Here is a 26,210-nt window from a genome sequence, read left to right on the forward strand (position 1 = left end):
CACATGACAGTTTATTCCATTTTCACAAAATGTTTCCCTAACTGATAATTTCCACATTATTTTCCAGCTTTTACAAAATGTAAAAGCCACCTCTGGAGCTATTGTGCTATATAGTAGCACTTGCTTCCATATTATTTGCAAATGGATTCTTTTCTGGAAGCAAATAACATGGACTTGACTGCTAAACTTGAACTATATTTCACTATTGTCAGAGGGCCTGATATGGCTACTCTAGAGTAACGACTCCAGCATCGTCTTTTAAGACTTTTATTAAGTGCTGATTATTTACAGTGTTCAGAGCAGTAAAAATGCATCCTTAAGGTGAGGTGTCAGAACCTCCGAATGGCGATTGGCGCGTTTTCTTCCAGCACCAAAGCTTTGGCAGACCCAACCTCTTCCCCCTACGTTTGCGTCGCAATTCGGGAGTTGGGGGGATTGGCCTCCCCCCCCCCCGTGCGTCCAACTTCCTGTCCCACCTGAGGCATGGGCTCCACAACCTTGCCTGAGCCTCGGACACCACTTCCTGACTCTCCGCTGGAGGCAGAGCTCTCCTTACTCTCTCCAGCGCTTGGGGATGGGCTGGAACTTAAGATGGGAGGGACTTCCCTGTATCCCTTGTCCCTCACAACTATAGTTACAGAAGAGGCTTTTACGACGTGTGAAAGCTCAAATATAATGTGGAACTTAGCAGTTAGGGAAAAGATTGAAAATGGAATGAACTGCTATGAAAAAAAGATGCTTGGTGTCTTTCTTTGATGTGCAAGTAGAGAGCCCTCTTGTGATGAAAACTAAGCAATGCAACTTCTGCAAACAATACAGTGGTACCTCGACATCCGAATGACTCGACTTCCGAAGGTTTCGACTTACGAAGTCGGCAAACCCGGAAGTCTTTTCGCCGCGCGTGCGTTCTGCGCCTGCGCGGAAGTGGCGTGTGCGGCCCGCGCATCCGCAGAAGCGCAAAATCGTGCTTTGCGCATGCGCAAAATGGACAACCGAAGACTTCAACTTACGAAGAGCGCCGCGGAACGGATCGCCTTCGAAGGCGAGGCACCACTGTACTACATTTTCCTATAAAGAGCTTGGGGCAGAATGCATATTTTCACTTTAGAATGCATGCATGTTAACATGCTGAAATATACTCGGAGTCCTGTAGTGACTTCATGGTCTTTATTGCAGCTTGTAAAACAGTGAATGAAAATGCCCCCCAAACCTCAGGCTTTTATATACATTATTTACACAATGAGTCCCGTCTGATTGGCTGATTCTGCTTCCCTCCTGGAGGCTGATTGGTCTCCTGCTGCAGGCCAATCAGTTGTTGCATTCTAGGATCCTACTTGCCTATTGTTCTAGGATCCAAGCTTAGTACATAACACATGCAAATGCCAAGAGTAGCAATGCCGGTCATAATAATGGTTGTAGGAGGCAAGGTCATGGGTTTGATCCCTGTGTGGGTGCACATTCCTGAATTGTAACGGGTTGGACTAGGATTATCCAACTCTATGATTCTTAACCCTTTCCTCTCCTTCTGTGACCCCGCAAGACACACCCTCTTCTGTGGGTGCTTGTTCGCATTGGGAATAAATTCCACAATAGTTTTTAAAAAAGCACCAATTTGAATCTCTCTCTCTCTCTCTCTTTTAGATCGATCTCTTCAAGAACGCAGGCTGGACGGTGGTTCACCCTCCATTGCCCCTGATCCCTGATGGTATGTCTAGCTTATTCCCAATTTTGAAGACAAGTTGTGGAAAGCAGAAGTCCCAGACTTCATCCACCCAATGGGAGTGCTAAATACTATTTCCTGTTTATATTTGCATCCAGACCACCCGCTGTGGATGTCCTCTAAGTGGCTCTCTATGAATGTCCTGATGCTGGATGAAAAACGGGTGATGGTCGATGCCAACGAAACTCCAATCCACAAGCTGTTTGAAAGTCTCGGTGGGTCAAAATGTTTAGGGATGTGTATAGATGCCAGGAGAGGTTATATTTATTAGATATTATCCTTCCTTCCTTCCTTCCTTCCTTCCTTCCTTCCTTCCTTCCTTCCTTCCTTCCTTCCTTCCTTCCTTCCTCATGCTTGTGAGTTCAGCAGAATGCATCCCTTTGCAGTTTCAGAGCCAGTGTGGTGTAGTGGTTAAGAGGGGTGGACTCGTAATCTGGTGAGCCGGGTTTGTGTCCCCACTCCTCCACATGCAGCTGCTAGGTGACCTTGGGCTAGTCACACTTCTCTGAAGTCTCTCAGCCTCACTCACCTCACAGAGTGTTTGTTGTGGGGGAGGAAGGGAAAGGAGACTGTTAGCCGCTTTGAGACTCCTTCGGGTAGTGATAAAGCGGGATATCAAATCCAAACTCTTCTTAAAAGCGAAGCTTAGATAGGTTAGTTTAAGCCTTTTAATTTAAGTAATCCAGGATGCTTTAAGGAAGACTGGATTCTCCTGGTATTTCCCATGTTCTCCCCCCTGAAAACAATAATAACCTATTGTAAAAAAAAAAAGTAAAACAGTCTTGTAAAAAGGGGGGGGGGCATTTACTCACTCAGTATTCCCCGTTGAAAAATAGAGTAACAGCAGCTTTGTTCAGGGAGGCTTAAAATGGTAACCCAGTTACAAATACATACTTTAGTCTAGTTCAAAATGGAGTCAGTGTGGCTCAGACTTGGCATATGTTACACATTGCTGGAATGAGGCGAAAGAGCAAAGAGAAAGTGCCCAGCCAAGTGAGGAGATTATATGTGGCCACACTTTCCCGCTGTCAGGGCACATTGGGAGTGGCTCTCAAGAGTTCCGTCTAGCAAACTTACAGGAAAACTCTGTGAGCGTCAGCTCCTATCATGTGCCTATCTAGCAAACATGCGTTGTTGGTTTGACTGCATTGCAAATATCCCATGCAATGTAGTGTATAAGTGAAGCTTAAAGGAGCAGCTAATTGGCAGGGCTGCAGTCGCATGACGGAGAAGCTGATGAATATGGCTCTGCCCCAGGGCCTCTCTAGGCCAGAAACAGGAAAAACTGTGACCCCTCTATCCAGGTCCTACCATCCTTGGTCATGCTGGTTGGAGCTTATGGGAGTTGGAGTCCAACTGTCAGGCTACAAATTTTCCCATCCCTACGCTCTGGCAACTCTAAGGCCATAGGCGTCAACTACTGGATAGGTAAATAAGGGATCAGCGGCGGCGCGGCACCGGAAGTCGCTTCTGCGCATGTCCAGACATGCACAGAAGTGACTTCCGGTGTTGGCTCTGCCTGATTTCCGGTGCCCAGACATGGTCAAAGCGGCACCGGAAATCGGTTCTGCACATGTCCGCAAATCGGTTCTGCACATGTTCTGACATGCGCAGAAGTGACTTCCGGTGCTGGGCTACCCGTGTCCGCATGTCTGGGCACTGGACATTATTTCCGAGTCCAAATGAGCGAGCAGCCAGCCGGGAGAACAGAACATGGCCACCGGTGCTGGCAAGAGCTGCAAATTTACGGGATATTTTTCAATTTGGGAGACCAGCGGGAAACGGATTTAAATCTATGTCTAAGGCAGGTGTGGGGAACTTTTGATCCTCCAGATGTTGCTGAACTACAACACCCATTACCCCTGGCCATACCAGCTGCGGAAGATGCAGAGATATGAAAAACCAGATTTAAGCCTGGAAAAATAAGAAATTTGAGAGAACTGAAATCGACACAGCCATTTGGGCATAGCTTGGCCAAAATGGCCTCGCAGGCAGATCCCCACTGTTGGGAGAGGCGTTTGAGCCTAAATCTCCTTGAAATATGCCCCAAATACTCTATGACACCACACTGTGTTGTAAAAATAAAAAAAGGTAAAGGACCCCTGGACGGTTAAATTCAGTCAAAGGTGACTATGGGGTTGCGGCACTCATCTTACTCTCAGGTCAGGAGAGCTGGCGTTTGTCCACAGACAGCTTTCTGGGTCATGCCTTCCCCTAATGTAATGTCTACTTTTGACAATAAGGAGTAAATTCCTCACTCTGGGCATTCCTAGCCTGACAGCACTGTGACACTCATTATTTTATTAATGAAATTTCTACCCCACCTTTCCTCCCAATCTCATTTTGCTGCATTCACTGGGGGATATCCAACATTGGTCATAATAATTAGTTCATAAACTATTGAATTCAGTGGGTCTAGGTAAAAAAAGGTAAAGGACCCCTGGACGGTTACATCCAGTCAATGGCGACTATGGGGTTGTGGCACTCATCTTGCTTTCAGGCCAAGGGAGCCGGTGTTTGTCCACAGACAGCTTTCTGGGTCATGTGGCCAGCAGGACTAAACCGCTTCTGGCACAACGGGACACCGTGACGGAAGCCAGAGTACACGGAAATGCTGTTTACCTTCCTGCCGCAGCAGTACCTATTTATCTACTTGCACTGGTGTGCTTTCAAATTGCTAGGTTGGCAGGAGCTGGGGCAGAACAACGGGAACTCACGGATTCGAACTGCCAACCTTCCGGTCGGCAAGCCCAAGAGGCTCGGTGGTTTAGACCACAGAGCCACCCGCGTCCCCTGACTGTCTTGTAAACGGAGGAGGAGCTGGCCACGGTACCAGACATGCTTGCACAGCTCCTCGTTAACCCTGTGTGCAAATCTGAGTCAACCTTCACCAAAGGCTCTTGCTTCGCTTTCTTTTACCCTGCAGGCATTTCGACAGTCAAAGTGAACATCCGCCATGCCAATTCCTTGGGAGGAGGCTTCCACTGCTGGACCTGCGACATCCGCCGCCGTGGTACCCTGAAGTCTTACTTTGATTAGGCAGGGTGCAGCTTTGGGAAGCTGCACGCGGTTAAGTTTGCATGAACTAGGCATAGGCAAATGAAGAAGAGGAGATCGGTTTCATCTTTCTGCTTAAAAAGGGTGCGAGTGCATGGGCTGCAATGTTTGGGGCAGTGCCCACCTCCCCAACCCACCCCAATGGAGGTAACATGAACAATGTGCCCTAAGAGCCTATTCACACATTACACAAAGCAAGCCCATAATGTGCCTGTTTGTTCCGTGGGGGTTTTTTTGCATTCATGCATATATTTGTTCAGAAGTAAGCTCCACTGTGCTGCGTGTGGCTCATTTCCAGATACAGCCTTAAAACACTAAATCTACTTACCGGTATCTTTTTACAAAAATCCCTTTTTAGAAGATGCCTACATTTTCAAAGGGCTCCTGCTACTCTTGGTTAGATCCAGGCGGTTAGTTGCTGTTGGGTCTGCACTGAAACCAGTAGAACACTCTGTTGCGTAGAGCATGGCGCTGATAATGCCAAGGTTGCAGTTTCAGACCCTCGGAGTCCCTTCCAGTTCTACAATTCTAGGGAAGTGACCTGTTGCTGGCCTTCGCCTTCATTTCCATAGGACCTCAGTGGCTAACTTTGAATCTACAAAACCCTGCTGAAACTTTTCTTACGCGAGTACAATGTTTGGTCATGACACACATGACGTAACAGGCCAGTGTGGTGTAGTGGTTAAGAGCGGTAGACTCGTAATCTGGGGAACCGGGTTCGTGTCTCCGCTCCTCCACATTCAGCTGCTGGGTGACCTTGGGCTAGTCACACTTCTCTGCCCACCTCACAGGGTGTTTGTTGTGGGGGAGGAAGGGAAAGGAGAATGTTAGCCACTTTGAGACTCCTTCGGGTAGTGATAAAGCGGGATATCAAATCCAAACTCCTCCTCCTCCTCCTCTTCTTCTTCTTCTTCTTCTTCTTCTTCTTCTTCTTCTTCTTCTTCTTCTTCTTCTTCTTCGTAACTGTATAACTTCTATTTCAACAAAAACAATTCACCATATCATATCACAATATGTAATTCCATAGACCATCTTATCATTTGAGCAGAACATATTCTGGGAGATTAAAGTTCAGCGGATTGATCAGGAGATACAGTCTATTCAGTTCTTTATGTTAGCAACATAAGATCTCGATCAATCCACTGGACTTTAATCTCTCAGAATATGTTCCGCTCATATGATAAATTGGTCTATGGAATTACATATTGCGATATGATATGTTGAGTTGTTTTTTGAAATAGAAGCTATACAGTTACATACAGCCTGTTACGTCGTGTGTGTCATTGCTCTGAATCTACACCTTTCCTGTATAGGTTCTGTAGCCTTTAAAACAACTCGGGTGCGCCCTCAAACCCTGTAATGTGTGAAGTGGCCCTTAGCTCGTCTAGGCCAAAGTTTCAACTCCTCATCAGCAGTACAGGTCGTCTGGCTGGCTTTTTGAAAGACTTCCACCTACCCGTGAAGCCCCTTCTTACCTTCACTTCCAGGATGCACAAACTTCAACAGTACTTTTCAGCCTCCTAGAGGTCAACTGGTTGATCCTGCTCTACATCTACCTCTTTTCAAAAAGGCAGCTAGAAAGGTTAGACCTGAGTTTGAACAGAAATCTTTCCAGTATCTTTTCTAATTTGAGTGTGTTTGTGGCTACACATCACACTTCATAAAATTTAATGCAAAATATTTAAATACACAGATCTTATATGGACCTTGGTTTTTACTGATTTTATATAAGCTATTTAGGTTAGTTTGACTTGTGTTGTTGTTGTTTCAAAAAAGTTTAAGCCCCATGCTGATGTGGCTGTAACTGAATTTATTAATCACGGAGGAATCATATCATGCCCTCTGTGGACCCGCTTGACACCCATTCATTGGAGTAGGGGAGCTATGTGCAATCCACTTGCAATCCATCACACAAAGGTCCTCATGAATTGATTTTTAAGCACACAAGCCTTATTTGGGGGTTCCTGGTTTGCTACACAGATTTGCCCAATGTTATCCTTCTATTTTCCTCCATTCCCTGTTCTTTACGATACGCTTCTGGAAGCAGTGGCCTGCTTCACACAGCATGGTACGCCAAACTATGGCATGCATGTCTCCTGATGTATGCTGCCGTAACTGTGCCTATCTCACTCTTCCTTTCCTGCGCTGACAGTAAGCAAACTATTGTGCCGGTTTACGGTTCGGTGCAAAATTGATCCTCAAAGTCTGTTTCTTTCCAAACAAACCACAAGAGGGAGACCTTTTTTCCAGCAGCATGTACAGTACCAGCATTGTTACTTGTTCGCAGCACGCCATAGTTTGAGTTTCTTTGGCGGGTAAACGCAAAACCAAGTGCGTACTTTGTCATGAAGTGCACACCAAAAGAATAGGCGGGAAACTGTGTGACACAAAGTTTTGAATGTATATTTGCAAAAATTGCCAGACCAGAAAAAGATTGATCTCTCTCCATCCTTAAAGTTGGCACAACCTTTGCCCTTGAAATGGGAGATTCCTAAAGGTCCACCTTAGGAGGCCAGGCCTTCATATATATATATATAACTCTGAACCTCATGCTTTTCCTGAACGCATGCTCCCTAGATGACTCAGATGTTAGAGCATGGTGCTGATAACACCAAGGTTGCAGGTTCGAGCCCCTTTATGGGACAGCTGCATATTCCTGCATTGCAAGGGGTTGGACTAGATGATCCTCAGGGTCCCTTCCATCTCTATTCTATGATTATACTTAATATAATATAGAATAATATAGAATTTTGCACGATGCAGAGAAAATGGGTAGGTAATTCCCCCCCCCCAGCTAAAACATGGGGACTTTAAATGAAGCTGAATGTTGGAAGATTCAAGGCAGACAAAATAAAAGCTAACAACAACAACAACAACAATTTATTATTCATACCCCGCCCATCTGGCTGGGTTTCCCCAGCCACTCTGGGCGGCTTCCAGCAGAATATTAAAATACAACGATTCATCAAATAATTAAAAGAATCCCTAAACAGGGCTGCCTTCAGATGTCTTCTAAAAGTCCGATAGTTGTTTATTTCTTTGACATCTGATGGGAGGGCGTTCCGCAGGGCGGTGATGGCTACCAATGTGGATGGCTTTAAAAGAATAGGCAAATAAATGAATAAGAATAAAAGAACAAACAAGTAAGGCTATGTTTTACTTCTGCTGCTTCCGAATGCCAGCTGCTGGAAACCACTGGAAAGGGAGAGGGCTCTTGAGTTCAGGCCTCGCTTGCAGGTTCCCCTTAGGTCTCTGGTTGGCCACTGTTTTCATGAGGTGGTGGTAACGACAGGAAATTCATGCACATAGCCCCTTATTCCAGTGTATGGGTCTGGAGATGGGTCAGGAGAAAGGGCTTGGTCACCTTCCTACGCAATCTCATCCGCATAGTGCTTTCTAAAGCTCTAGACTTTGTATCTAGTGCCCTGGTTTAGGAAGTAGTTCTTATTCAATGTATCTTCTCTCAATGAACATCACTTCCGGTTTGTTTGTTTTTAAAGTTTCCCATGTGTGCCAGCACATTTGATTTCGTGAGCTTTTTTTGAAAGGTTTTTATTGTTGATATTATTGTTAATAATCTTTAGCAGAAATGCCAAATCGTGGGAATTTTAAGGATACCCACCAGTGCTGTAAATTAAATTTTCAATACTGATTTCCTCAATATGTATTTTTATGCTGATAAAACATGTTTGCATTTGTGAACTTTGGGTGTTTCTCGTTTTGAGGGTTGATTTTCTGCCTTGGACAAGGATGGCTACACCCCAACACCCCCCACTCCCCCCAGAAAACACAAATCCTGTGTGTGTGTCTATTTCTGTCTTCAGACATCCACACCAAACATTTAAGGCACATTCAACACACATTTGAAACACATTACTTCACCCCCAAAATATTGGGAATGATAGCATTAGGGTTTTGGGAAGCGTAGTTCTGTGACAGAGAAATGATAGTTCCCAGAGTTCTTTGATGTACATTGAATGCGCTTTAAATACATCTGCTCTCTGTCTGCCTCCCACAACCCACAAAACCCATTTTCAATCTTTACTGTTCAGTCAGCTATAAGCCTGCAGATACATCTATTGATTTCATAAAATTTATACATTGCTTGCTCGTAAAAACACCTCAAAGCAGTTTATGAGGAAAAGATAAAACAATAAAACAATTTTTTTTCAACCATACTTAACAACATACAGAAGTCAAAATACTAAAACAGATTAGAATTACCTTAACTTTCTAAGCACCTGGGCAGGCTCTAAACAGGGATGTTTTTAGCAGGCGCTGACAAGAGTACAGTGAAAGTGCCTGCTTGGTCTCAAGAGGCAGGGAGTTCCAAAGGTTAGGTGTTGCCACACTAAATAATCAAGTTCTTTCAAATGCGGAATGGGTATGAGGTGGCACCTGTAGAAATGCCAATTTCACCAGTCAAAGTGTCGAGAGGACACGAGGTCTCCCCACCCAGCAGTTCCTTTCTTCATACAGAGCCCACTCTTCATTCGGTCATTTCCCCTTGTGACAGGCAACACTGAGCTAACCAGGTGTCCTCAGGGCACAGTCATTTGCTTGAAAGAAGGATGTTCCCCATATATATATATATATATATATATATATATATATATATATATATATACATACATACACACAGAGAGAGAGAGAGAGAGAGAGAGAGAGAGAGAGAGAGAGAGAGAGAGAGAGAGAGAGAGAGAGAGAGAGAGAGAGAATGTGTGTGTATAGTTATTTATATAAAGGTAAAGGGGCCCCTGACCATCGGGTCCAGTCGTGTCCGACTCTGGGGTTGCGGCACTCATCTCGCTCTATAGGCCGAGGGAGCCGGCGTTTGTCCGCAGACAGCTTCCGGGTCATGTGGCCAGCATGACAAAGCCGCTTCTGGCGAACCAGAGCAGCGCACAGAAACACCATTTACCTTCCCGCCGGAGCGGTCCCTATTTATCTAAATGCACTTTGATGTGCTTTTGAACTGCTAGGTGGGCAGGAGCTGGGACCGAGCAATGGGAGCTCACCCCGTTGCAGGGATTCGAACCGCCGACCTTCTGATCAGCAAGCCCTAGACTTTGTGGTTTAACCCACAGTGCCACCTATATATATAATGTTTTTCAAATTAAAGTTTTACAATCACTTATCCAACATACATCATAAAAACAAGGTTCCAAAGAATCTCCTGGACTTCCCTCCTCCCCTTTGTGGCTCCTATTATTAGTCATTTCCTCATTTTATAATAATCCTAACCTTTTACCTCTCCATTATATCCAAAATTCACCATTAAATTACAAGTGTTATTCCAATCCTACTGACAATTTTAACAATAATTTTGTTTGAAAAATAAAGGAAAATAAATTACAAGGAAGAAGGAACAATTAACCCATTCAGAATAGCTTCATTTAGTCAGGGGCATTTCCAGACTGTCAATTATTAGTAGTATTATTTTTGCTGGATTCAGTCACATACCAGCAAATCCAGGTTTCACAATTACCATTGATTGCAAGGCTGATGGTGTTGGAGGAGACTCTTGAGAGTCCCATGGACTGCAAGAAGATCAAACTTATCCATTCTGAAGGAAATCATATTGAAAGGACAGATCGTGAAGGTTAGGGTCCAATACTTTGGCCACCTCATGAGAAGAGAAGAATCCTTGGAAAAGACCTTGATGTTGGGAAAGATGGAGAGCACTAGGAGAAGGGGACGACAGAGGAGGAGATGGTTGGACAGTGTTTTCGAAGCTACCAACATGAGTCTGACCAAACTGCGGGAGGCAGTGGAAGACAGGACTGCCTGGCGTGCTCTGGTCCATGGGGTCACGAAGAGTCGGACATGACTAAACAACTAAACAACAACAACAACAACAAGCAAGTCTGATTGCACCACACAAACCCTTCTCCAAAACAACAAACCTTTTGTGTTAAGGAAAGTGATGAGAAATTGTGGGGAAGCAGTTCCTTGAATCCAGCGTCATCTAAGCTCCCCACAAACAAATGAGATGGGATGCTCACTAGTTAGTCAACATTATGCAGCCTTTCTGCAAAAAAGCAGGATGAATGCTCAATAAAAAACCTCACCCCACAAGAAGAAAGCAAGGAAGAAGGCAATAAATTGTCTTGCTGGGGACTACCTGCCTGAAAGCTTATGGTTCTTGCTGAGGGATATCTGCTTAAAAATAGTAATCTGGTCTTTACACATTCATTTCATTTATATCCCTCAGGTCCAGAGATGCACAGACACTCTAATTCGAGGCCAAATGATAGTTGTATTTTCCAAGCATTTCTTTTTAATATGTGCAAAACCTCAGAGACTTCTGCAAGTACAGTACTTGAAACAAATGCTTGCAAAAAAAAAGAAAGAAAGCAATATTTCCTGTCTTGTTTTGAAGAGCTGCTTGTGGGAAAACAGGCATGAGGGATGCCCCCACCACAGAGGACACTCTTCCTCTCAAGTCTAGCCGTTATCTGCATCTGTTTCTAGAATGCTTCATATTGTTGTCGAATGGCTTGATAAGAAAGAGGCAGTAAAAAATTGGGATGCTGCAACGCTAGAGGGCGCTGTGACAGCAGCTAATTGCCTAATCCGCTTGAGAAAGTAGTTTTCTTGGTTAGATTTTATTTCTTTACTTGACTTTTGAGATCATAACAGCCTGAAGTAAACCTGTGTACCTTTACTTAGAAGTAAGTCAAAAAGAGTAGTGTAAACTTACTCCCAACCCAAGTAAGTACCTTGTAGGATTGTAACCTTTACTGAGTTCCATAGGTGCCAACTCTCCGGGATCCTGGGTGCTCAAGCACCCACAAAATTCCCCATGAAGGGCCCAGGCACCCACAAAATTTGGTGCCACAGCCAGGCACGCTGCGTGGCACCCACGGCCTTGGGCACCCACAGTTGTGGGGCCAAGCTGGCACTCCCGCTGAGTCTAGTCCAAACCAAATGCTGTTTGTTGAATTCACTATAGCAAGAGTTAGGAACCTACGTTCCCCTGAATGTTGCTAAACTACAACTCCCTTCAGCCCTAGCAAGTGTGCCTAAAGGCCAGGGACAATGGAAGCTGGGACTTAAGTAACCATGCATAAAATTAAGAGCTCATTATAAGGCACTATCAACTCAGCAATAAAAACCATCCAATTAAAGGATGTCATATAGAGGATGGAGAAAGGTTGTTTTCTGCTGCTCCAGAGAAGCGGACACAGAGCAATGGATTCAAACTACAAGAAAGAAGATTCCACCTAAACATTAGGAAGAACTTCCTAACAGTAAGAGCTGTTCGGCAGTGGAATTTGCTGCCAAGGAGTGTGGTGGAGTCTCCTTCTTTGGAGGTCTTTAAGCAGAGGCTTGACAGGCATATGTCAAGACTGTTTTGATGGTGTTTCCTGCTTGGCAGGGGGTTGGACTGGATGGCCCTTGTGGTCTCTTCCAACTCTATGATTCTATGAAAGAAATGGAATAGTTCCATAGGAAGAGAGACTGACTGTTAAACCACTTTCAGACCCTCCAAGTGTCCCTGTTTTCCAGGGACAGCCCCAATTTTACAGAAGCAGTCCCGGTTTCTGATTTGATCCCACTTTTCCTTAGGGTGTCCCTATTTTCATTGGAGAAAGATTGGTGGGTATGGAGTTATGAGACGCCTGAGCCAATGAGATGAGCAACTAGACAACCTTTAGAAGACACTTGAAAGCATCCTGGTATAGAGAATGTTTGTTTGTTTTTAATGTTTAATGTTTAATTATGTTTTTATATATGTTGGAAGCTGCCCAGAGTGGCTGGGGCAACCCAATCAGATGGGCTGGGTACAAATAATAAAATGATGACGACGATGGAATAGGATGCCCCTATTTTCATCGGAGAAATGTCGGAGGGTATGCGCTTTGCAAACTGCAGCTGTGGGGGGGGGCAACAGGAAGGGCTCCTAGAAATTCTTTGCCCCTGTAACAAACTACAGCTCCCATAATTCTTTGGGGGAAGCCATGGCAGTTTAAAGTGGTATCCTACTGCTTCAGAGGTCTGGTGCGAATGTGCCTCAGGCAGCTTCCTATGTTCCACAGACACACACAACATCTTTTCCCACACCACCTCGATGCATACCATGAGGCTTATCTGGAGGAAAATATTCAGATATTGCTTCTCTGTTTGCTGACGGCATTAGCATTGTAGATTAACCTGTTCTTGTGAGTCCATTGACCTGCTCCTGGGAACGCTGAGCTCCTGATAACAGAAAGTAAACCTCCTAGGTAAAGGTCCCATATAAATTTCCTGCAGGGAGACAGAGGGAATACAAACTTTTGTATATGAATCTACTCAAAGTTCCTGGAAAATAGGGACACTTGGAGAATCTGCATGGTGGTGGAAAGGGTTTCCCCCATTCACATTAATGTCTCTGTGATGTTTTTTCCCCCACATAAAGGGATGCGGGTGGCGCTGCGGTATAAACCACTGAGCCTCTTGGGCTTGCCGATCAGAAGGTTGGCGGTTCGAATCCCTGTGACGGGGTGAGCTCCCATTGCTTGGTCCCAGCTCCTGCCAACCTAGCAGTTCAAAAGCACACCAGTGCAAGTAGATAAATAGGTATCACTCCGGCGGGAAGGTAAATGGCGTTTCTGTGCGCTCTGGTTTCCGTCATGGTGTTCCGTTGCGCCAGAAGCGGTTTAGTCATGCTGGCCACATGTCCCGGAAAGCTGTCTGCAGACAAAGGCCGGCTCCATCGGCCTGAAAGTGAGATGAGCTCCGCAACCCCATAGTCGCCTTTGACTGGACTTAACCGTCCAGGGGTCCTTTACCTTTACTTTTTTTCTTCCTACATAGCACCCCAGAATAAGGGGCAATCTGGGCTGTGCACAGCCTGCCCGCATCCTGATCCTGGCCAGCGTGGGAAGCACCCGCCCCAGATCCAACCCCAAACCAGTATGGGGACAGGGTAAAGGCTTTCATAGGGGTCTTCATCCCCTCCTTGAGGGCTCGATCCTGAGAATGCCGCTTTGCATGGGTCTTCCCTGCAGCGAAGGTGCTTGCAAAGAAAAGAGGCACACTGAAGCATGCAGCATTGAACCTTCCAGCTGGTGAGTGGAGGATTCAATCCTGCTGGCATTTCTGCTTCCCAAGTGCATTCCTTGCTGAGAAGGAACTGACAGCCTGAGACCACTCTGGGCAACCTGACCTAATCCAGGCTGATCTGGGGCTTTGTCTCAACCCAACTTGGCCCAAGGCCCGGATCAACCTCCATTGGCCTATTTCAGTTCTGGCTTAGGCCAAACTCACTGTACAGTCCTGGTGGCAAAAACTCAATGAAAGTAAAGGGGTTTGCTTCATGGTTGAGAAGGGATTCGAACCCAGGTCTCTTCACGTCTAGTCAAACCGCTTCGCTACACTGGCTCTTTACACTGAAAAGTCTGTGTGCCGTAGTGGTTAGAGTAGTAGAATTGCTTTATGAAAATCAGTTTTATTTATTTTATATTTCACATTGATAGCCACGTGGCCCCAAGGCCAAAATAACTATCCAAAATACAACAGAAAACTTGGGAGAATGTCTCGTTTTTCCAGTCTTCAATTCAGTTCTCGTGAATTCAGCATTGGCTTGTGATTCTTTTTAAATATATATTTATTGACTTTTCAAAAATACAGCTTCAAGGAAGTCTAGAGAATGTACAGATCAGAAAAAGAAAAACAGTAACTATGTGAAGTACAATAAAAAAATTCATTCAGTAGCACCTTAAAGACCAACTAAGTTTTTATTTTGGTATGAGCTTTCGTGTGCATGCACACAAATTCAGATTAATTCATCAGCGCTGGAAAATAAAGCAATTTTTTTCTTTAAAAGTCCTCATGAAAATCCACCAGCTTTTCAGTGTCAATTCCTGCTAACATACCGTTTTTGTTTTCAGTTTCCCGTAACGTGCATTTCTGCAAAGCATTTTCCCATAACACAATGCATTTTTGGTACGTTGTTTTCGCTAATATATACAATTACACACACACTTTACCATAGTGAATGCATTTTTGAGCGGGGAAGGGGTGGCTAAAAATACATATGAAAAGTTGGACGTAAATGGGGAGAAAGAGAACATGGAGCACAACTATTTTAAACAAATAGGCCTTAAAGATATGCAGGATTGCAGCCTGAAATCAGTAAGGGATGTTCGGGAGAGAGTCGTCCCGCAGCCCCATCACGGCTGGATTCATTTTCTTTCACTGAGGGGGAAGATGGCAAATTGATACATAAAGCGAGCCGCGAGAGCTGCCGCTGACCTTGACAAAGAACCAAAATAAACCGGTTATCAACAACACAAAGCAATTTGAAATTTCGGGGTTGGCCGGCTGCCTCCTTCCTTCCCAGAATGAATGAACTCAGTAGGGAATTTGCAAGTGAGTTAAAAAAGCAGATCGCAAGCTCTTTATAAGGAGTGGAAGAAAACAGTCTTCATCTATGGGCAGGTTGGGCTAAGATCAGCGTGTGCTGAAAAGAAAATAGAAATCGCTATGCTTGGGGGAGCTGGCAAGACGGGGGCGTCGAAGGACCCCTCCCACTAAGGCCAGACCACAGGACTCTGCTCAGCAATTTTTTCTCCAGCTGAGCACCAAGGCGGGGTTCTGCTATTGCTATTCCAATTGCCCCCACCCTGTTCATCAGGCTGCATAGCAATGGGTGCATCTGTCTGTTCTGATTTCTCCTTTTTCTCCACTCTTACTTTCCGCTTATCACTTTTCCGCATCACGTGGGGGAGGGTTTCTTTTAAAAAATAATAAATTGCTCCTGAAAAACACATCAGCATTTGTGCACAAACACATGCATGCTTCTCCTAAATAGACTCATTTTCTGTGTGATTCTGCCAAATTTTTGCATGCCTTTTTTCCTAATGAGATGCATGTTTATTTTTATTTACGTATTACAGTGGAACCTCGGTTTACGAACACCTCGGTTTACGAATTTTCGGTTTACGAACGCAGCGGACCCACCTGGAACGGATTAATTCACTTTCCATTACTTTCAATGGGAAAGTTCGCTTCAGTTTATGAATGCTTCAGTTTATGAACAGACTTCCGGAACCAATTACACCCATGCTTCGGGTTAAGTATGCTTCAGGTTGAGTACTCCGCGGACCCGTCTGGAATGGATTAATCCACTTTCCATTACTTTCAATGGGAAAGTTTGCTTCAGTTTATGAACGCTTCAGTTTATGAACAGACTTCCTGAACCAATTGTGTTCATAAACCGAGGTACCACTGTAGTTTTCTATTCCCTCTTTCCAACTTAAGGCGGCACTCGTGGCTCTCCTCCCCATTTTATCCTCACAACAGCCCTGCAAGGCGGGTTCGGCTGAGAGTGAGTGAGGGGCCCCAGGTGAACTTCATGTGGCTTAGGGGGGATTTGAACTGTAATTGGTCTTGCAGGGGAAAGCAAGGTGTCTCTCTCCATGGTGCCAAAGGATGAATGGACATAAATCTGACATCAGGAATCACAAGACAGAAAAACCAGTAGGAGAACACTTCAATTTCCCAGGACATTCTATACAAGATCTCAAAGTAGCTGTTTTATTGCAGAAAAATTTCAGAAACAGACTGGAAAGAGAAGTTGCTGAATTGCAGCTCATTACCAAGCTTAAAACCATGGAGACACCTGGTCTGAATAGGGACACTGGGTTCTTATCTCATTATACACGATAAAGCTTTCTTTAGTACCTCAGCCCTTGCTTTTCCCTGCAAGACCAATTACAGTCGTTAACAGTCGTTAACAGTCATCTACAGGTTCACCACTCCTATCAGCCAATCACCCATTCCCACCACCCTTCTGAGTAATACCCCCACCCCCACCCTCTGACTATACATAAGGGTCTGGTGACTCCTGTTTCAGTGTATCTGAAGAAGTGTGCATGCACACGAAAGCACATACCTATGACAAACTTAGTTGGTCTCTAAGGTGCTACTGGAAGGTCTTAGTCCAACACTCTAACTAATGGTACATTCTTTTTATTAACGTATGTATTTTTAGGCTAAATTTCCCCCAATAAATCCATCGTCATCAACATCATAATTATTGTTGTTGTTATTACTATGCTTACATAATACTTCTTCAGATGTTGGGGGACTACTGCTATAATGGGCAGCACAAGTCCAAAAGCCTCTATATCTATTTTATTTTATTGCATTGAAATCCCACCTATTTCTCAAAGGAGCTCAAAGTGGCGCACATGATTCTGCCCCCCCCATTTAATCCCCACAACAACCCTGTGAAGTAGGTTGGGCTGAGAGGCAGCAACTGGCCCAAGGTCACCCAGTGAGCTTCATGGCTGAGTAGGGATTCGAACCCAGACCTCCAAGGTCTTAGTCCGACACTCTAACCACTTCTTTCTTCTTCTTCATTGGCGATCACTCGTAACCGAGTAAGATTGTCTTCCATAAACACGGTTTTAACAGTGAGTCCGTAAGTGACTGTGGAGGCCAATTCTGGACCCACACGTCTTTCCACAGTGAGGACATTGGTTCCCGGGCGGGAGTTGATCACGGTGTGGATTTGCCAAGTGTGCCTTCCTCTTAGCACATTTCTCCCTTGCGTCCTGAGTTCCAGTGTCTGGGACTTTCGCAGGGAAACCAACAAAATGCTTGTTTACAAAGCTATTGTACTACCAACCTTACTGTATGCTTGTAAAACGTGGACCACTTACAAACGCCACCTCCAACTTCTCGAAAAATTCCATCAACGGTGTCTCCGAAAAAAATCTTACACATCACTTGGGAAGACAGGTGAGCTAATGTCAGTGTACTGGATGAAGCAAAGATCACCAGTGTTGAAGCAATGATTCTTCAACATCAACTTCGTTGGACTGGTCATGTTGTGCGGATGCCGGATGATCATCTCCCAAAGCAACTACTCTATTCTCAACTTAAAAATGGAAAGCATAATGCTGGTGGTCAACAAAAGAGGTTTAAAGACCTAAAAAAATGTAGTACTGTATAAACACCGACAACTGGGAAACACTGTCCAGTTGGAGAACAGCCTTCTAACCACTACACCACACTGGCTCAACATGTGGAGAGCGTCACATGGCCTGCCCCTGCTGTCCTACAACCATCTGAATATTCACTCTGGATGTGAGCCCAATAACATCCGGTGGCTTTCAGGTTGGAAGGATTATGGCTCGATAAACCTTCACACAGGGACCCAGGCGGCGCTGTGGTTAAACCACTGAGCCTAGGGCTTGCTGATCAGAAGGTTGGCGGTTCGAATCCCTGTGACGGGGTGAGCTCCCGTTGCTTGGTCCCAGCTCCTGCCAACCTAGCAGTTCGAAAGCACGTCAAAATGCAAGTAGATAAATAGGAACCACTACAGCGGGAAGGTAAACAGCGTTTCTATGTGCTGCTCTGGTTTGCCAGAAGCGGCTTTGTCATGCTGGCCACATGACCTGGAAGCTATACACCGGCTCCCTCGGCCAATAATGTGAGATGAGCGCGCAACCCCAGAGTCGGTCACGACTGGACCTAATGGTCAGGGGTCCCTTTACCTTTACCTTTTTAAACCTTCACACCCTCTGAAAGCACCGTCCAAATGTTTCGACATCACTTCTCAAAATGCAGGAGTTCTGTCCCCCTTTGTACCCAGCTCTTTTAAGCAGCAACCCACATCTCTTCTTTCTTTCGGAGCGGTTATCAGTTTTATTTCCCCAGAGGGGGGATTGTTTGGGCTGACGTGGAATGGACCCAGTAACAAGTTGTACCATTCTCCCTCCCTGCCTCCCTGCTTGCAAGCTTGGTATTCCGAGTACCTTATCTGAGCAGAAAGAAAGTCCACGGCGGGAGAAAGGCAGGGCAAGAGGGGAACTGGAGAGACGGCGCCTCCCCTTTTGGATCTGCTTAACAAGCAAGAGAAGCAGAGAACTGGGCAGACACATTCCGACCCGTTTCCCTTTTGATTAGAGCCTTTCAGTCCGTCAGTCAGTCTGTCAGTCACACAGTACAGGGAAGTCATCTAATTGGCTTGACAGACTCCCCACCTGAGGTTTAGAAACAGGTTGCGATGGTGGGAGTAGAGTCTAGTCCAAGCAATTTCTGATCTTGTTCCACTGCCTATCGCGAGCCAGAAAAGAAGAGGACAGGATAAAAGGAATGAAATGCTTCATGTTCTGCCTACATCAAAAACGATGTAGGGAAGTCAGAGTGAACAAAGACAGGGAAGGGTTAGCAGAGGTGGTTCCAAAAAGCCGCCCCTACCATTGGGCGGAAGGAAGTAGTCGCCTCAGGCAAATAGGCCTTGAACTCTGAGGTCTTTTGGCCACCCGGATAGAAAAAAAGTGAGGGCCCCTACCAGAGAAGAATGGCAAATGAAACTATTGGACTATGCCAAAATGGCAAAACTGACCAGAAAGCTCAGGAACCAGAAAGACCAAAACATTAATAAGGAATGGGGGAAATTTACAATTTTCCTTAAAGACCACTGTAAGCAGCTGAAAACATTAGCGGGATTGCAATAACACTTGTAATGTGACGAGAACTATGGGTACAATGGAGTTATTTTAAAAAAAAACTTGGATATTTTTTAAAAAAAGATGTGGTAGAAATGGTTTGATAACAGAAGCCACAGAGGGGGAGGTGGGAAGTCCAAAGTTACAAGATTCTCCCAAATGAGAGTAGACCCAATGAAAATAATGAACCTGAGTTGGTTAACTTCAGTCTACTCTGAGTAGCATGGGCTACAACCCCTGATCTTTCCCTTTTCTTTCTTTCTTCGCTTCCGCTGGGCCTCAGAGGAGCAGAGAGTTAATCCGAAAGATTCCTTTCTCCCTATGAAACGTTGCTTCATTAAAGTGATTTGAAATGCATGCTTCACAGACCTGGTTGACCTTTGCAGCTATTTGATCATTTTATTAATCCTAAAAGCTTGAAAGGATCAGTCCAGGGGAAACGGATCTCGAAATCAAAGACCGTTGCCAAAAGAAGGAGCCTGACCTTTCCCCCGGGTGGGCAGGAGAGTTTTGCAACCAAGAAAAACGCCACCTATTTGGGGGACATCGTTCATCTGAAGCCGCCTGAGGATCTCGGAGGTAGGCATGACGTTGGCCCCTGAAATAGCCTCAGGCAGGAGTTCACTCAGGCAATAATATAATATTCTGTCTTTCCTGTTTGCAAGCCTCCCTCTGCCCCAGCCATAATAAAATAGCTGCAACAACTGAGATACAACGAGTACTAAGCCTCACAGAAGAAATTAGTGTGCCGTGAAGAAGATAAAATTAAAGAATTCAATTAACAGAGCCAAATCTGGATAACTGCAGACTCATACGCAGGGGTGCCAACTTGAATAAAATATTAGGGGGCCCAAGGTATGCCCTGCCCCACAAAACCGATCACATGATGCGGTGCACATACAGTACACCAGGGGTCCCCAGACTTACCGCGCAGCGGGCCGGAGGACGGGGGAGTGCGCGCCCGTGCGCATGCGCACACGCACACGGTCGGGAAAAAATCACCGAAAATCGCTTGTGCGCATGCGTATGGGCCTCCCCCGACCCGGAAGTGCATCGGAAATGACCTCTTCTGGGTCGGGAGAGGCCCATACGCATGCGCACAAAGGATTTTCGGTGATTTTTTGCCGATTTTGAAGATAGTCGCCGCGCCGCGCGCTGTAAGAGCGGGCGGCGGCAGCGGGCGGCGGGGGTCGTCGCGGGCCGGATTGGGAGGCCAATTGGGCCGCATCCGGCCCGGGGCCGTAGTTTGGGGACCCCTGCAGTACACCATTTGAATGCCATTAGCTTTGTGGGTGGGAGGCTGGCCCCCTCAAATATTTTATGGGAGGGAGGGCACTCAGTCCCTAGGAGAGCAGCCATGGCTGGTTTGTCCCAGAGTTATCTTTGTGGTAGGGATGAGCAACCTGTGGCCTTCTAGACGTCGTTGGCTGGGGCTGATCGGATGTCAGAGACTAGTATGACTCTGAAGAGGGAGGAATGCAATCATAGACAGAGCAGCCTCTAACAAAGGAAGAAGGGGGAGATTTGCGAGGCCCCCTTCCTTTGTTCCCAGAAGCAGAGAGACCAGCAGATTCAGAGGTTGTACAGTCGGGGAAAGAGTTGGACAGTTTTGAGATAGTAGCTAGGCAACCAGGAGGGAAGAGAGGGTTGTATTAGCCCTGTCTCTTTCTCTCTCAGGAAAGGTTGTCCACTGGGGCAACTACAAATGGGGTTTGAACGCTAACTGAAATGGATCTAGATATTCAGTAGCCTCCAAGAAGCTTGCAGCTGAACTACTCTCTCAAACCACTACTCTTATTTATCAAAAGAGAGGGTTTTTTTTCCCCAGGGGCAGAAATATCATCACTTCTTGAGTGTTCAGACCCCTGGGCTCTCACTTGTGGGGTACCTCAGGGTTCCGTCCTCTCCCCCATGCTTTTTAACATCTATGTGAAGCCGCTGGGAGAGATCATCAGGGGGTTTGGGCTGGGTGTTCATCAGTATGCGGATGATACCCAGCTCTACCTATCCTTTAAATCACAACCAGTGAAGGCGGTGAAGGTCCTGTGTGAGTGTCTGGAGGTGGTTGAGAGGATGGATGGCAGCTAACTGATTGAGGCTGAATCCTGACCAGACAGAAGTATACTATTTTGGTGGGACAGGGGGTGGGTGGGGGTGGGGGACTCCCTGGTGCTGAATGGGGTAACTGTGCTCCCTGAAGGTGTGCAGCCTGGGAGTCATTTTTGACTCCCAGCTGTCCATGGAGGCGCAGGCCAATTCTGTGTCCAGGGCAACTGTTTATCAGCTCCATCTGATATGCAGGCTGAGGCCCTACCTGCCTGCAGACTGTCTCACCAGTGTGGTGCATGCTCTAGTTATCTCCTGCTTGGACTACTGCAATGCGCTCTATGTGGGGCCACCTTTGAAGGTGACCCAGAAACTACAACTAATCCAGAATGTGGCAGCTAGACTAGTGACTGGGAGTGGCCGCAGAGACCATATAACACCGGTCCTGAAAGACCTACATTGGCTCCCAGTTTCCGAGCACAATTAAAAGTGCTGGTGCTGACCTTTAGAGTCCTAAACAGCCTTGGTCCAGTATCCCTGAAGAAGTGTCTCCACCCCCATTGTTCAGCCCGGGCACTGAGGTCCAGCTCCGAGGGCCTTCTGGCAGTTCCCTCCCTGTGCGAAGTGAGGTTAGAGGGAACCAGGTAGAGGGCCTTCTCTGTAGTGGCGCCTGCCCTGTGGAACGCCCTCCCATCAGATGTCAAGGAAACAGACAACTATCTGACTTTTAGAAGATGTCTGAAGGCAGCCCTGTTTAGGAAAGTTTTTAATGTTTGATGCTTTATTGTATTTTTAACATTTTGTTGGGAGCCGCCCAGAGTGGCTGAGGAAACCCAGCCAGATGGGTGGGGGTATAAATAATAATAATAACAATAATAATAATAAGCACCACCCCCTCACACAGAGATGTATTTGCCATACCATGGGCTCTCCCAGCCACACACACCTTGAATCAGCCACAATGGGCAAGGGTTGAGAGATCTGGTCATCCAGAGGTTTTCTTCCTTTTTGAGTCCACAAAACTAAATTATTTCTGTGGCACCCCTGTGCGGCTCAGTCCACCTCCCCTCCCCTCTCCTTGGGAGTCCTCTAGGCAGCTGTTGCCACTGTGCCTGGTCTCTGAGCTGCCTGCCCTCCTGCCCCCAAGAGAGGTGCCTCCTCACACTGCCCCACAGGGGCCTGTTCATTCCCAACAGCAAGGGCTGGCTGGGCTCCCTCGCCCACTCGCTGTTTATTCCAAGGCCTGGCAACCAGCACCCCCTGGCCAGCCCCAGAGGCAGCATTTGCCTGGGGAGTCTGTAACAAACAGGGCTGCTGCAACAAACAGCTGTGCAAGCCTTTGGGAGGCAGAGACACGAGAAGGCATTAGAGGAGGGAGCGAAGGAAAGAGGGAGACAGAGGCCAGTGTTGCCCGCAGCACCCCTGACTGTCATTCAAGGCACCCCAGGGTGCCACGGCACAGTGGTTGAAAACCACTGCTGTAATCAGTTGGACCACTGCAAGCATTTTGTCTAGGTTCTCAGGCCACATAAATGCTCTGTTATGAGATGCTTTGGCCCCATGTGGGAGGCTCCCATACTGTGGCTTGTCCCCATGTATTAATCTATGGGGCTGCAAGTCAATTGCAACAAGCGCACTCTTGGTACAGGTTGGTCTGCACAAAATAAAAAAATTCCTTCCAGTAGCACCTTAGAGACCAACTAAGTTTGTCGTGTATCTGAAGAAGTGTGCATGCACCCGAAAGCTCATACCAATGACAAACTTAGTTGGTCTCTAAGGTGCTACTGGAAGGAATTTGTTTATTTTGTTTCAAGCACACTCTTGTTATTTTGGTTGTTCCTACATCCAGGCCATTTTTCGGTCCTCTCCTTCGTGCTTCTCCCAAACAGAGCTGCAGTTTCTGTAGATGCATTATTTATCTCCAGTTATTGGAAATATGGGCTGCACATTTCCCACCCCTTCTTTTGGTCTTGATGTATAAACTTTGCCTAACAACAGTGGAGGATTATATTACTAGAAGATCTCTCTCTTGATTATTTATTATTTAGACTATTTTGGTTCCAGTGTCCCACCAGTGCAAGCAAATTAAAGAGAAAAATCCTTCTGCAAAGCAATTTCCTTCCTTCCTTTGCTCAGATAAGAGATCTTACCCAACGGCGTCGCGTCGAGGTTTCGGTTGTGTGTGCAAACGTACCGAAACGCAACTGCTAACTTGATCAATAGCTCAAAAAGCAGGGGACACTTGTACTAAAAATGATTTCCATCGGTTGATAGTCATATTTAAAACATAACTCGGATGCATATGGTGAGAGCGAGAAAGAGAGATTTAATCATTCATTCATCCCTCTTACCATTCCAAGGTTCTGCTTATCCCAACAACAATATTTACTCAGGCAGATAATAAGGCTTCAATGTAAGTTTACTTTATTACCTTCAGTGACGTGAAAGGATTGGTTGCCGGGTGACCTTGCATCTAAGTTTTTTATTATTATCCTAGACATATATATAATCTAGAATAGCTCTGAGAGCAGAGGGGAGGAGCTAGCCTGTGGAATTACTTCTGATTTGGGAAGTTGCCCTCCAAAGTTGTTTTGTCTTTATAAAAGCCAGTCTGCAGAATAAGATCAGAGAGGGGTTTATGCAGGCAACAAGATCAATCCATCTCAGAGAGGGAAATACATGCTCTCCCCTGCTCACATGTTGCGTGCTCCTTAACAAACCTATGAAGCGTGATTTGAAAATCTAGGATTAGACCAAGAGGACTTTAGGAGGGGGGGGAAAAACCCCACCACAACAACTCTCTGAGCTACTTAACACAAGTAGCTCAGTTCAACTGTCCTACCCCACTGGAGAAGCGCTGCTTTTGTCTCCTGGGGGGCCCACTTTGATGTTTACACTGGAAATCCAAGCTTTTAAAATCAAGAGAGCATGGAGGAAAACGAAGACGCCGGAGCTTTGGAAAACAGAAACGTTCTCAATGGCCCTCGGTACAAGGTGGGGGAAATTATGCATTTGTTTCTCTTAATTTGGCAACAGAAGACTCCAGATAAGGACAGGAGGGGGCAGTGAGGGGGGGGGGCTGCCTGTTCAAAATTGTGTACAAAGTCAGGGAGGTGAGGAACAAAGGAGTGTTGAATTGGGAATGCTCTGACTTGGAGAGAGGTAAACAGCAGAGTTTTGTTTTATTTGCTGTACTCTAAACTAAAAAAACCCAAAAAACTTATACTTTGGAAGCAAGCCGTTCCATCAGAGCCCGGCAGTCTGACAGCGTACTGTATATACAACTTCTTAACAAAATGGTGTAAACAGTGCTATTTTAAATAAAAATAAAAATCCACAGAGTAATACAACTTTAGAAGGCAGCGAAAACTGTAAAAGTGAATGTTGAAGTTGCTGTCACATTGGTGGCAGGGTTATCTTGGAAGAAGGAGCAATATTTCTGTAATTGCGGTTGTGGGTGATTTCTTTAGAAATTTCTTCAGAATTTATGTACTATTTTGTTAGATTTCAGGGCCCCCCCCATCATTTGATGTAAAACTGAAGTTCTAACCCCACAGTCGATTTTATGGATCAAATAAATGCCATGGAGCTTCAAGTAACACTGAGATTTGTACAAGGAGACTGTGACAGAGAAGTGAGATATTCGCCGGAACCCAAACCTTAAACAAAACTTAACAAACTGTTTTTAGGTGTCGTTTTTTTTAGTCCCAAAGTTTGTTCCACTGTATCTCAGGGAAGTAAAATGGTCTAATAACCGAAGAAAGGGTGTGGTATCAGAAAAAAAAACCACCCTGTACTTCCCCAGATCCATGGGGCAATTCTTATAACCACATGTTTACCCTCATTTACCTTGGCTCAGACCAGAAAAAAACATCCTAGTGGTAAAAATGAATAGATTTCTTGGGGTGTTGTTGTTGTCTCAGGTGCTTTGTTTCTGAAGAAGTGTGCATGCACATGAAAAACTTAGTTGGTCTCTAAGGTGCTACTGGAAGGATTTATTTTATTTTATTTTTATTTTGTGTCTGTGTGAGTGGATGAAATTCAGGGGCGCTGTTTTCTCTTCTTGTGCAAGTGACAATTTCCTATGAGTCTCTCTCTCTGTGTGTGTAATTTCATCCCTGAAAGTCTGTTTTAGAAAACCTCTTTCTCTGAGGGTAATCCCAATGACGTCGGCGAAACTACGCCAGAGTTATAGGGTTTGAAGACACCGGATTAAGGAAACATAATCAGGAGGGCAGTTGGATTGTACCTGTTGTTTATTCATCGGTGCTGCTTTGTGTGTTCGTCGCCCCGGGTTGTGTAACTAGAATTGCCACCTGGTTGTAAAAACTGCAAGTAGCCGTTCAAAATGTGCATATGAGTTTGGAGATGTTGCATCTCAAAAGAATTAGTGACCAGCTCCTCCTTGTACCTTTGGGAGAGGTGGTAAGCCTGGCGTTCTGTGTTTCTGCCAAATCCTTTTTCTGTGCTTGGCTGTGCTCCTAATCTAATCCGGCTGTTTATAACAGCCTTGTCCTCAGGTCACCTTTTAGTGGCAATTTTGACAGCTAGTTAAAAAGAGAAACACGCCAAAAGGTGGCGTGTGAAGAGAGCCCCTCCCCGAATTATTTCCTATGTGAGAGACAATTGACAAATTGCCAGTTTGGGACAGGTTAAAGTGTTTCTGTTAATCTCATCCTGTTACATGACTTGAAAAGATTGAGCTTGCAAGAACATATGATCTTGTCCAGGGTTTTTTTTTCTTGTTCTCCTGTAAAATAATAATAATAATAGTCGTAAGAGATTTATTGCTGAATGAAATGCTATAACTGCAAAGATGTGGGGCTGGTTATGCATTGATCCCCCAGGTATAGCAGTTCAATAATACTGTGTGTGTTGTACTTCTTGGAATTAAAACTGGTGTTTCCTGAAGACAGCACTAGAAACAATGTTTATTTCCT

The 26,210-nt window shown here is 45.5% G+C and overlaps 2 protein-coding genes across 3 annotated transcripts in view; both read left to right on the forward strand.

The window, feature by feature from the left end:
• GATM (glycine amidinotransferase) overlaps positions 1 to 8,479 on the forward strand; it is a 34,067-nt gene extending 25,588 nt beyond the window's left edge. Inside the window, exons 7-9 of one of the 2 annotated variants that reach the window (XM_035131905.3) lie at positions 1,642 to 1,705; positions 1,819 to 1,935; positions 4,647 to 8,479. In XM_035131905.3, coding sequence (XP_034987796.3) covers positions 1,642 to 1,705; positions 1,819 to 1,935; positions 4,647 to 4,759 — 294 coding nt within the window. In that variant the 3' untranslated portion in view covers positions 4,760 to 8,479. The remainder of the gene's footprint in view (positions 1 to 1,641; positions 1,706 to 1,818; positions 1,936 to 4,646) is intronic. The other variant, XM_088657288.1, reaches the window with a different exon arrangement.
• Positions 8,480 to 23,951: 15,472 nt separating this feature from the next.
• The window catches only part of PDE8A (phosphodiesterase 8A), a 163,922-nt gene continuing 161,663 nt past the window's right edge, over positions 23,952 to 26,210 (forward strand). The window contains exon 1 of the mRNA XM_035132259.3: positions 23,952 to 24,264. Within this exon, the coding sequence (XP_034988150.3) occupies positions 24,199 to 24,264 (66 nt within the window). The 5' untranslated portion in view covers positions 23,952 to 24,198. The remainder of the gene's footprint in view (positions 24,265 to 26,210) is intronic.

The sequence above is a fragment of the Zootoca vivipara genome, chromosome 13, assembly GCF_965207765.1.
Source record: "Zootoca vivipara chromosome 13, rZooViv2.hap1.1, whole genome shotgun sequence".
Classification (NCBI taxonomy): Eukaryota; Metazoa; Chordata; class Lepidosauria; order Squamata; family Lacertidae; genus Zootoca; species Zootoca vivipara.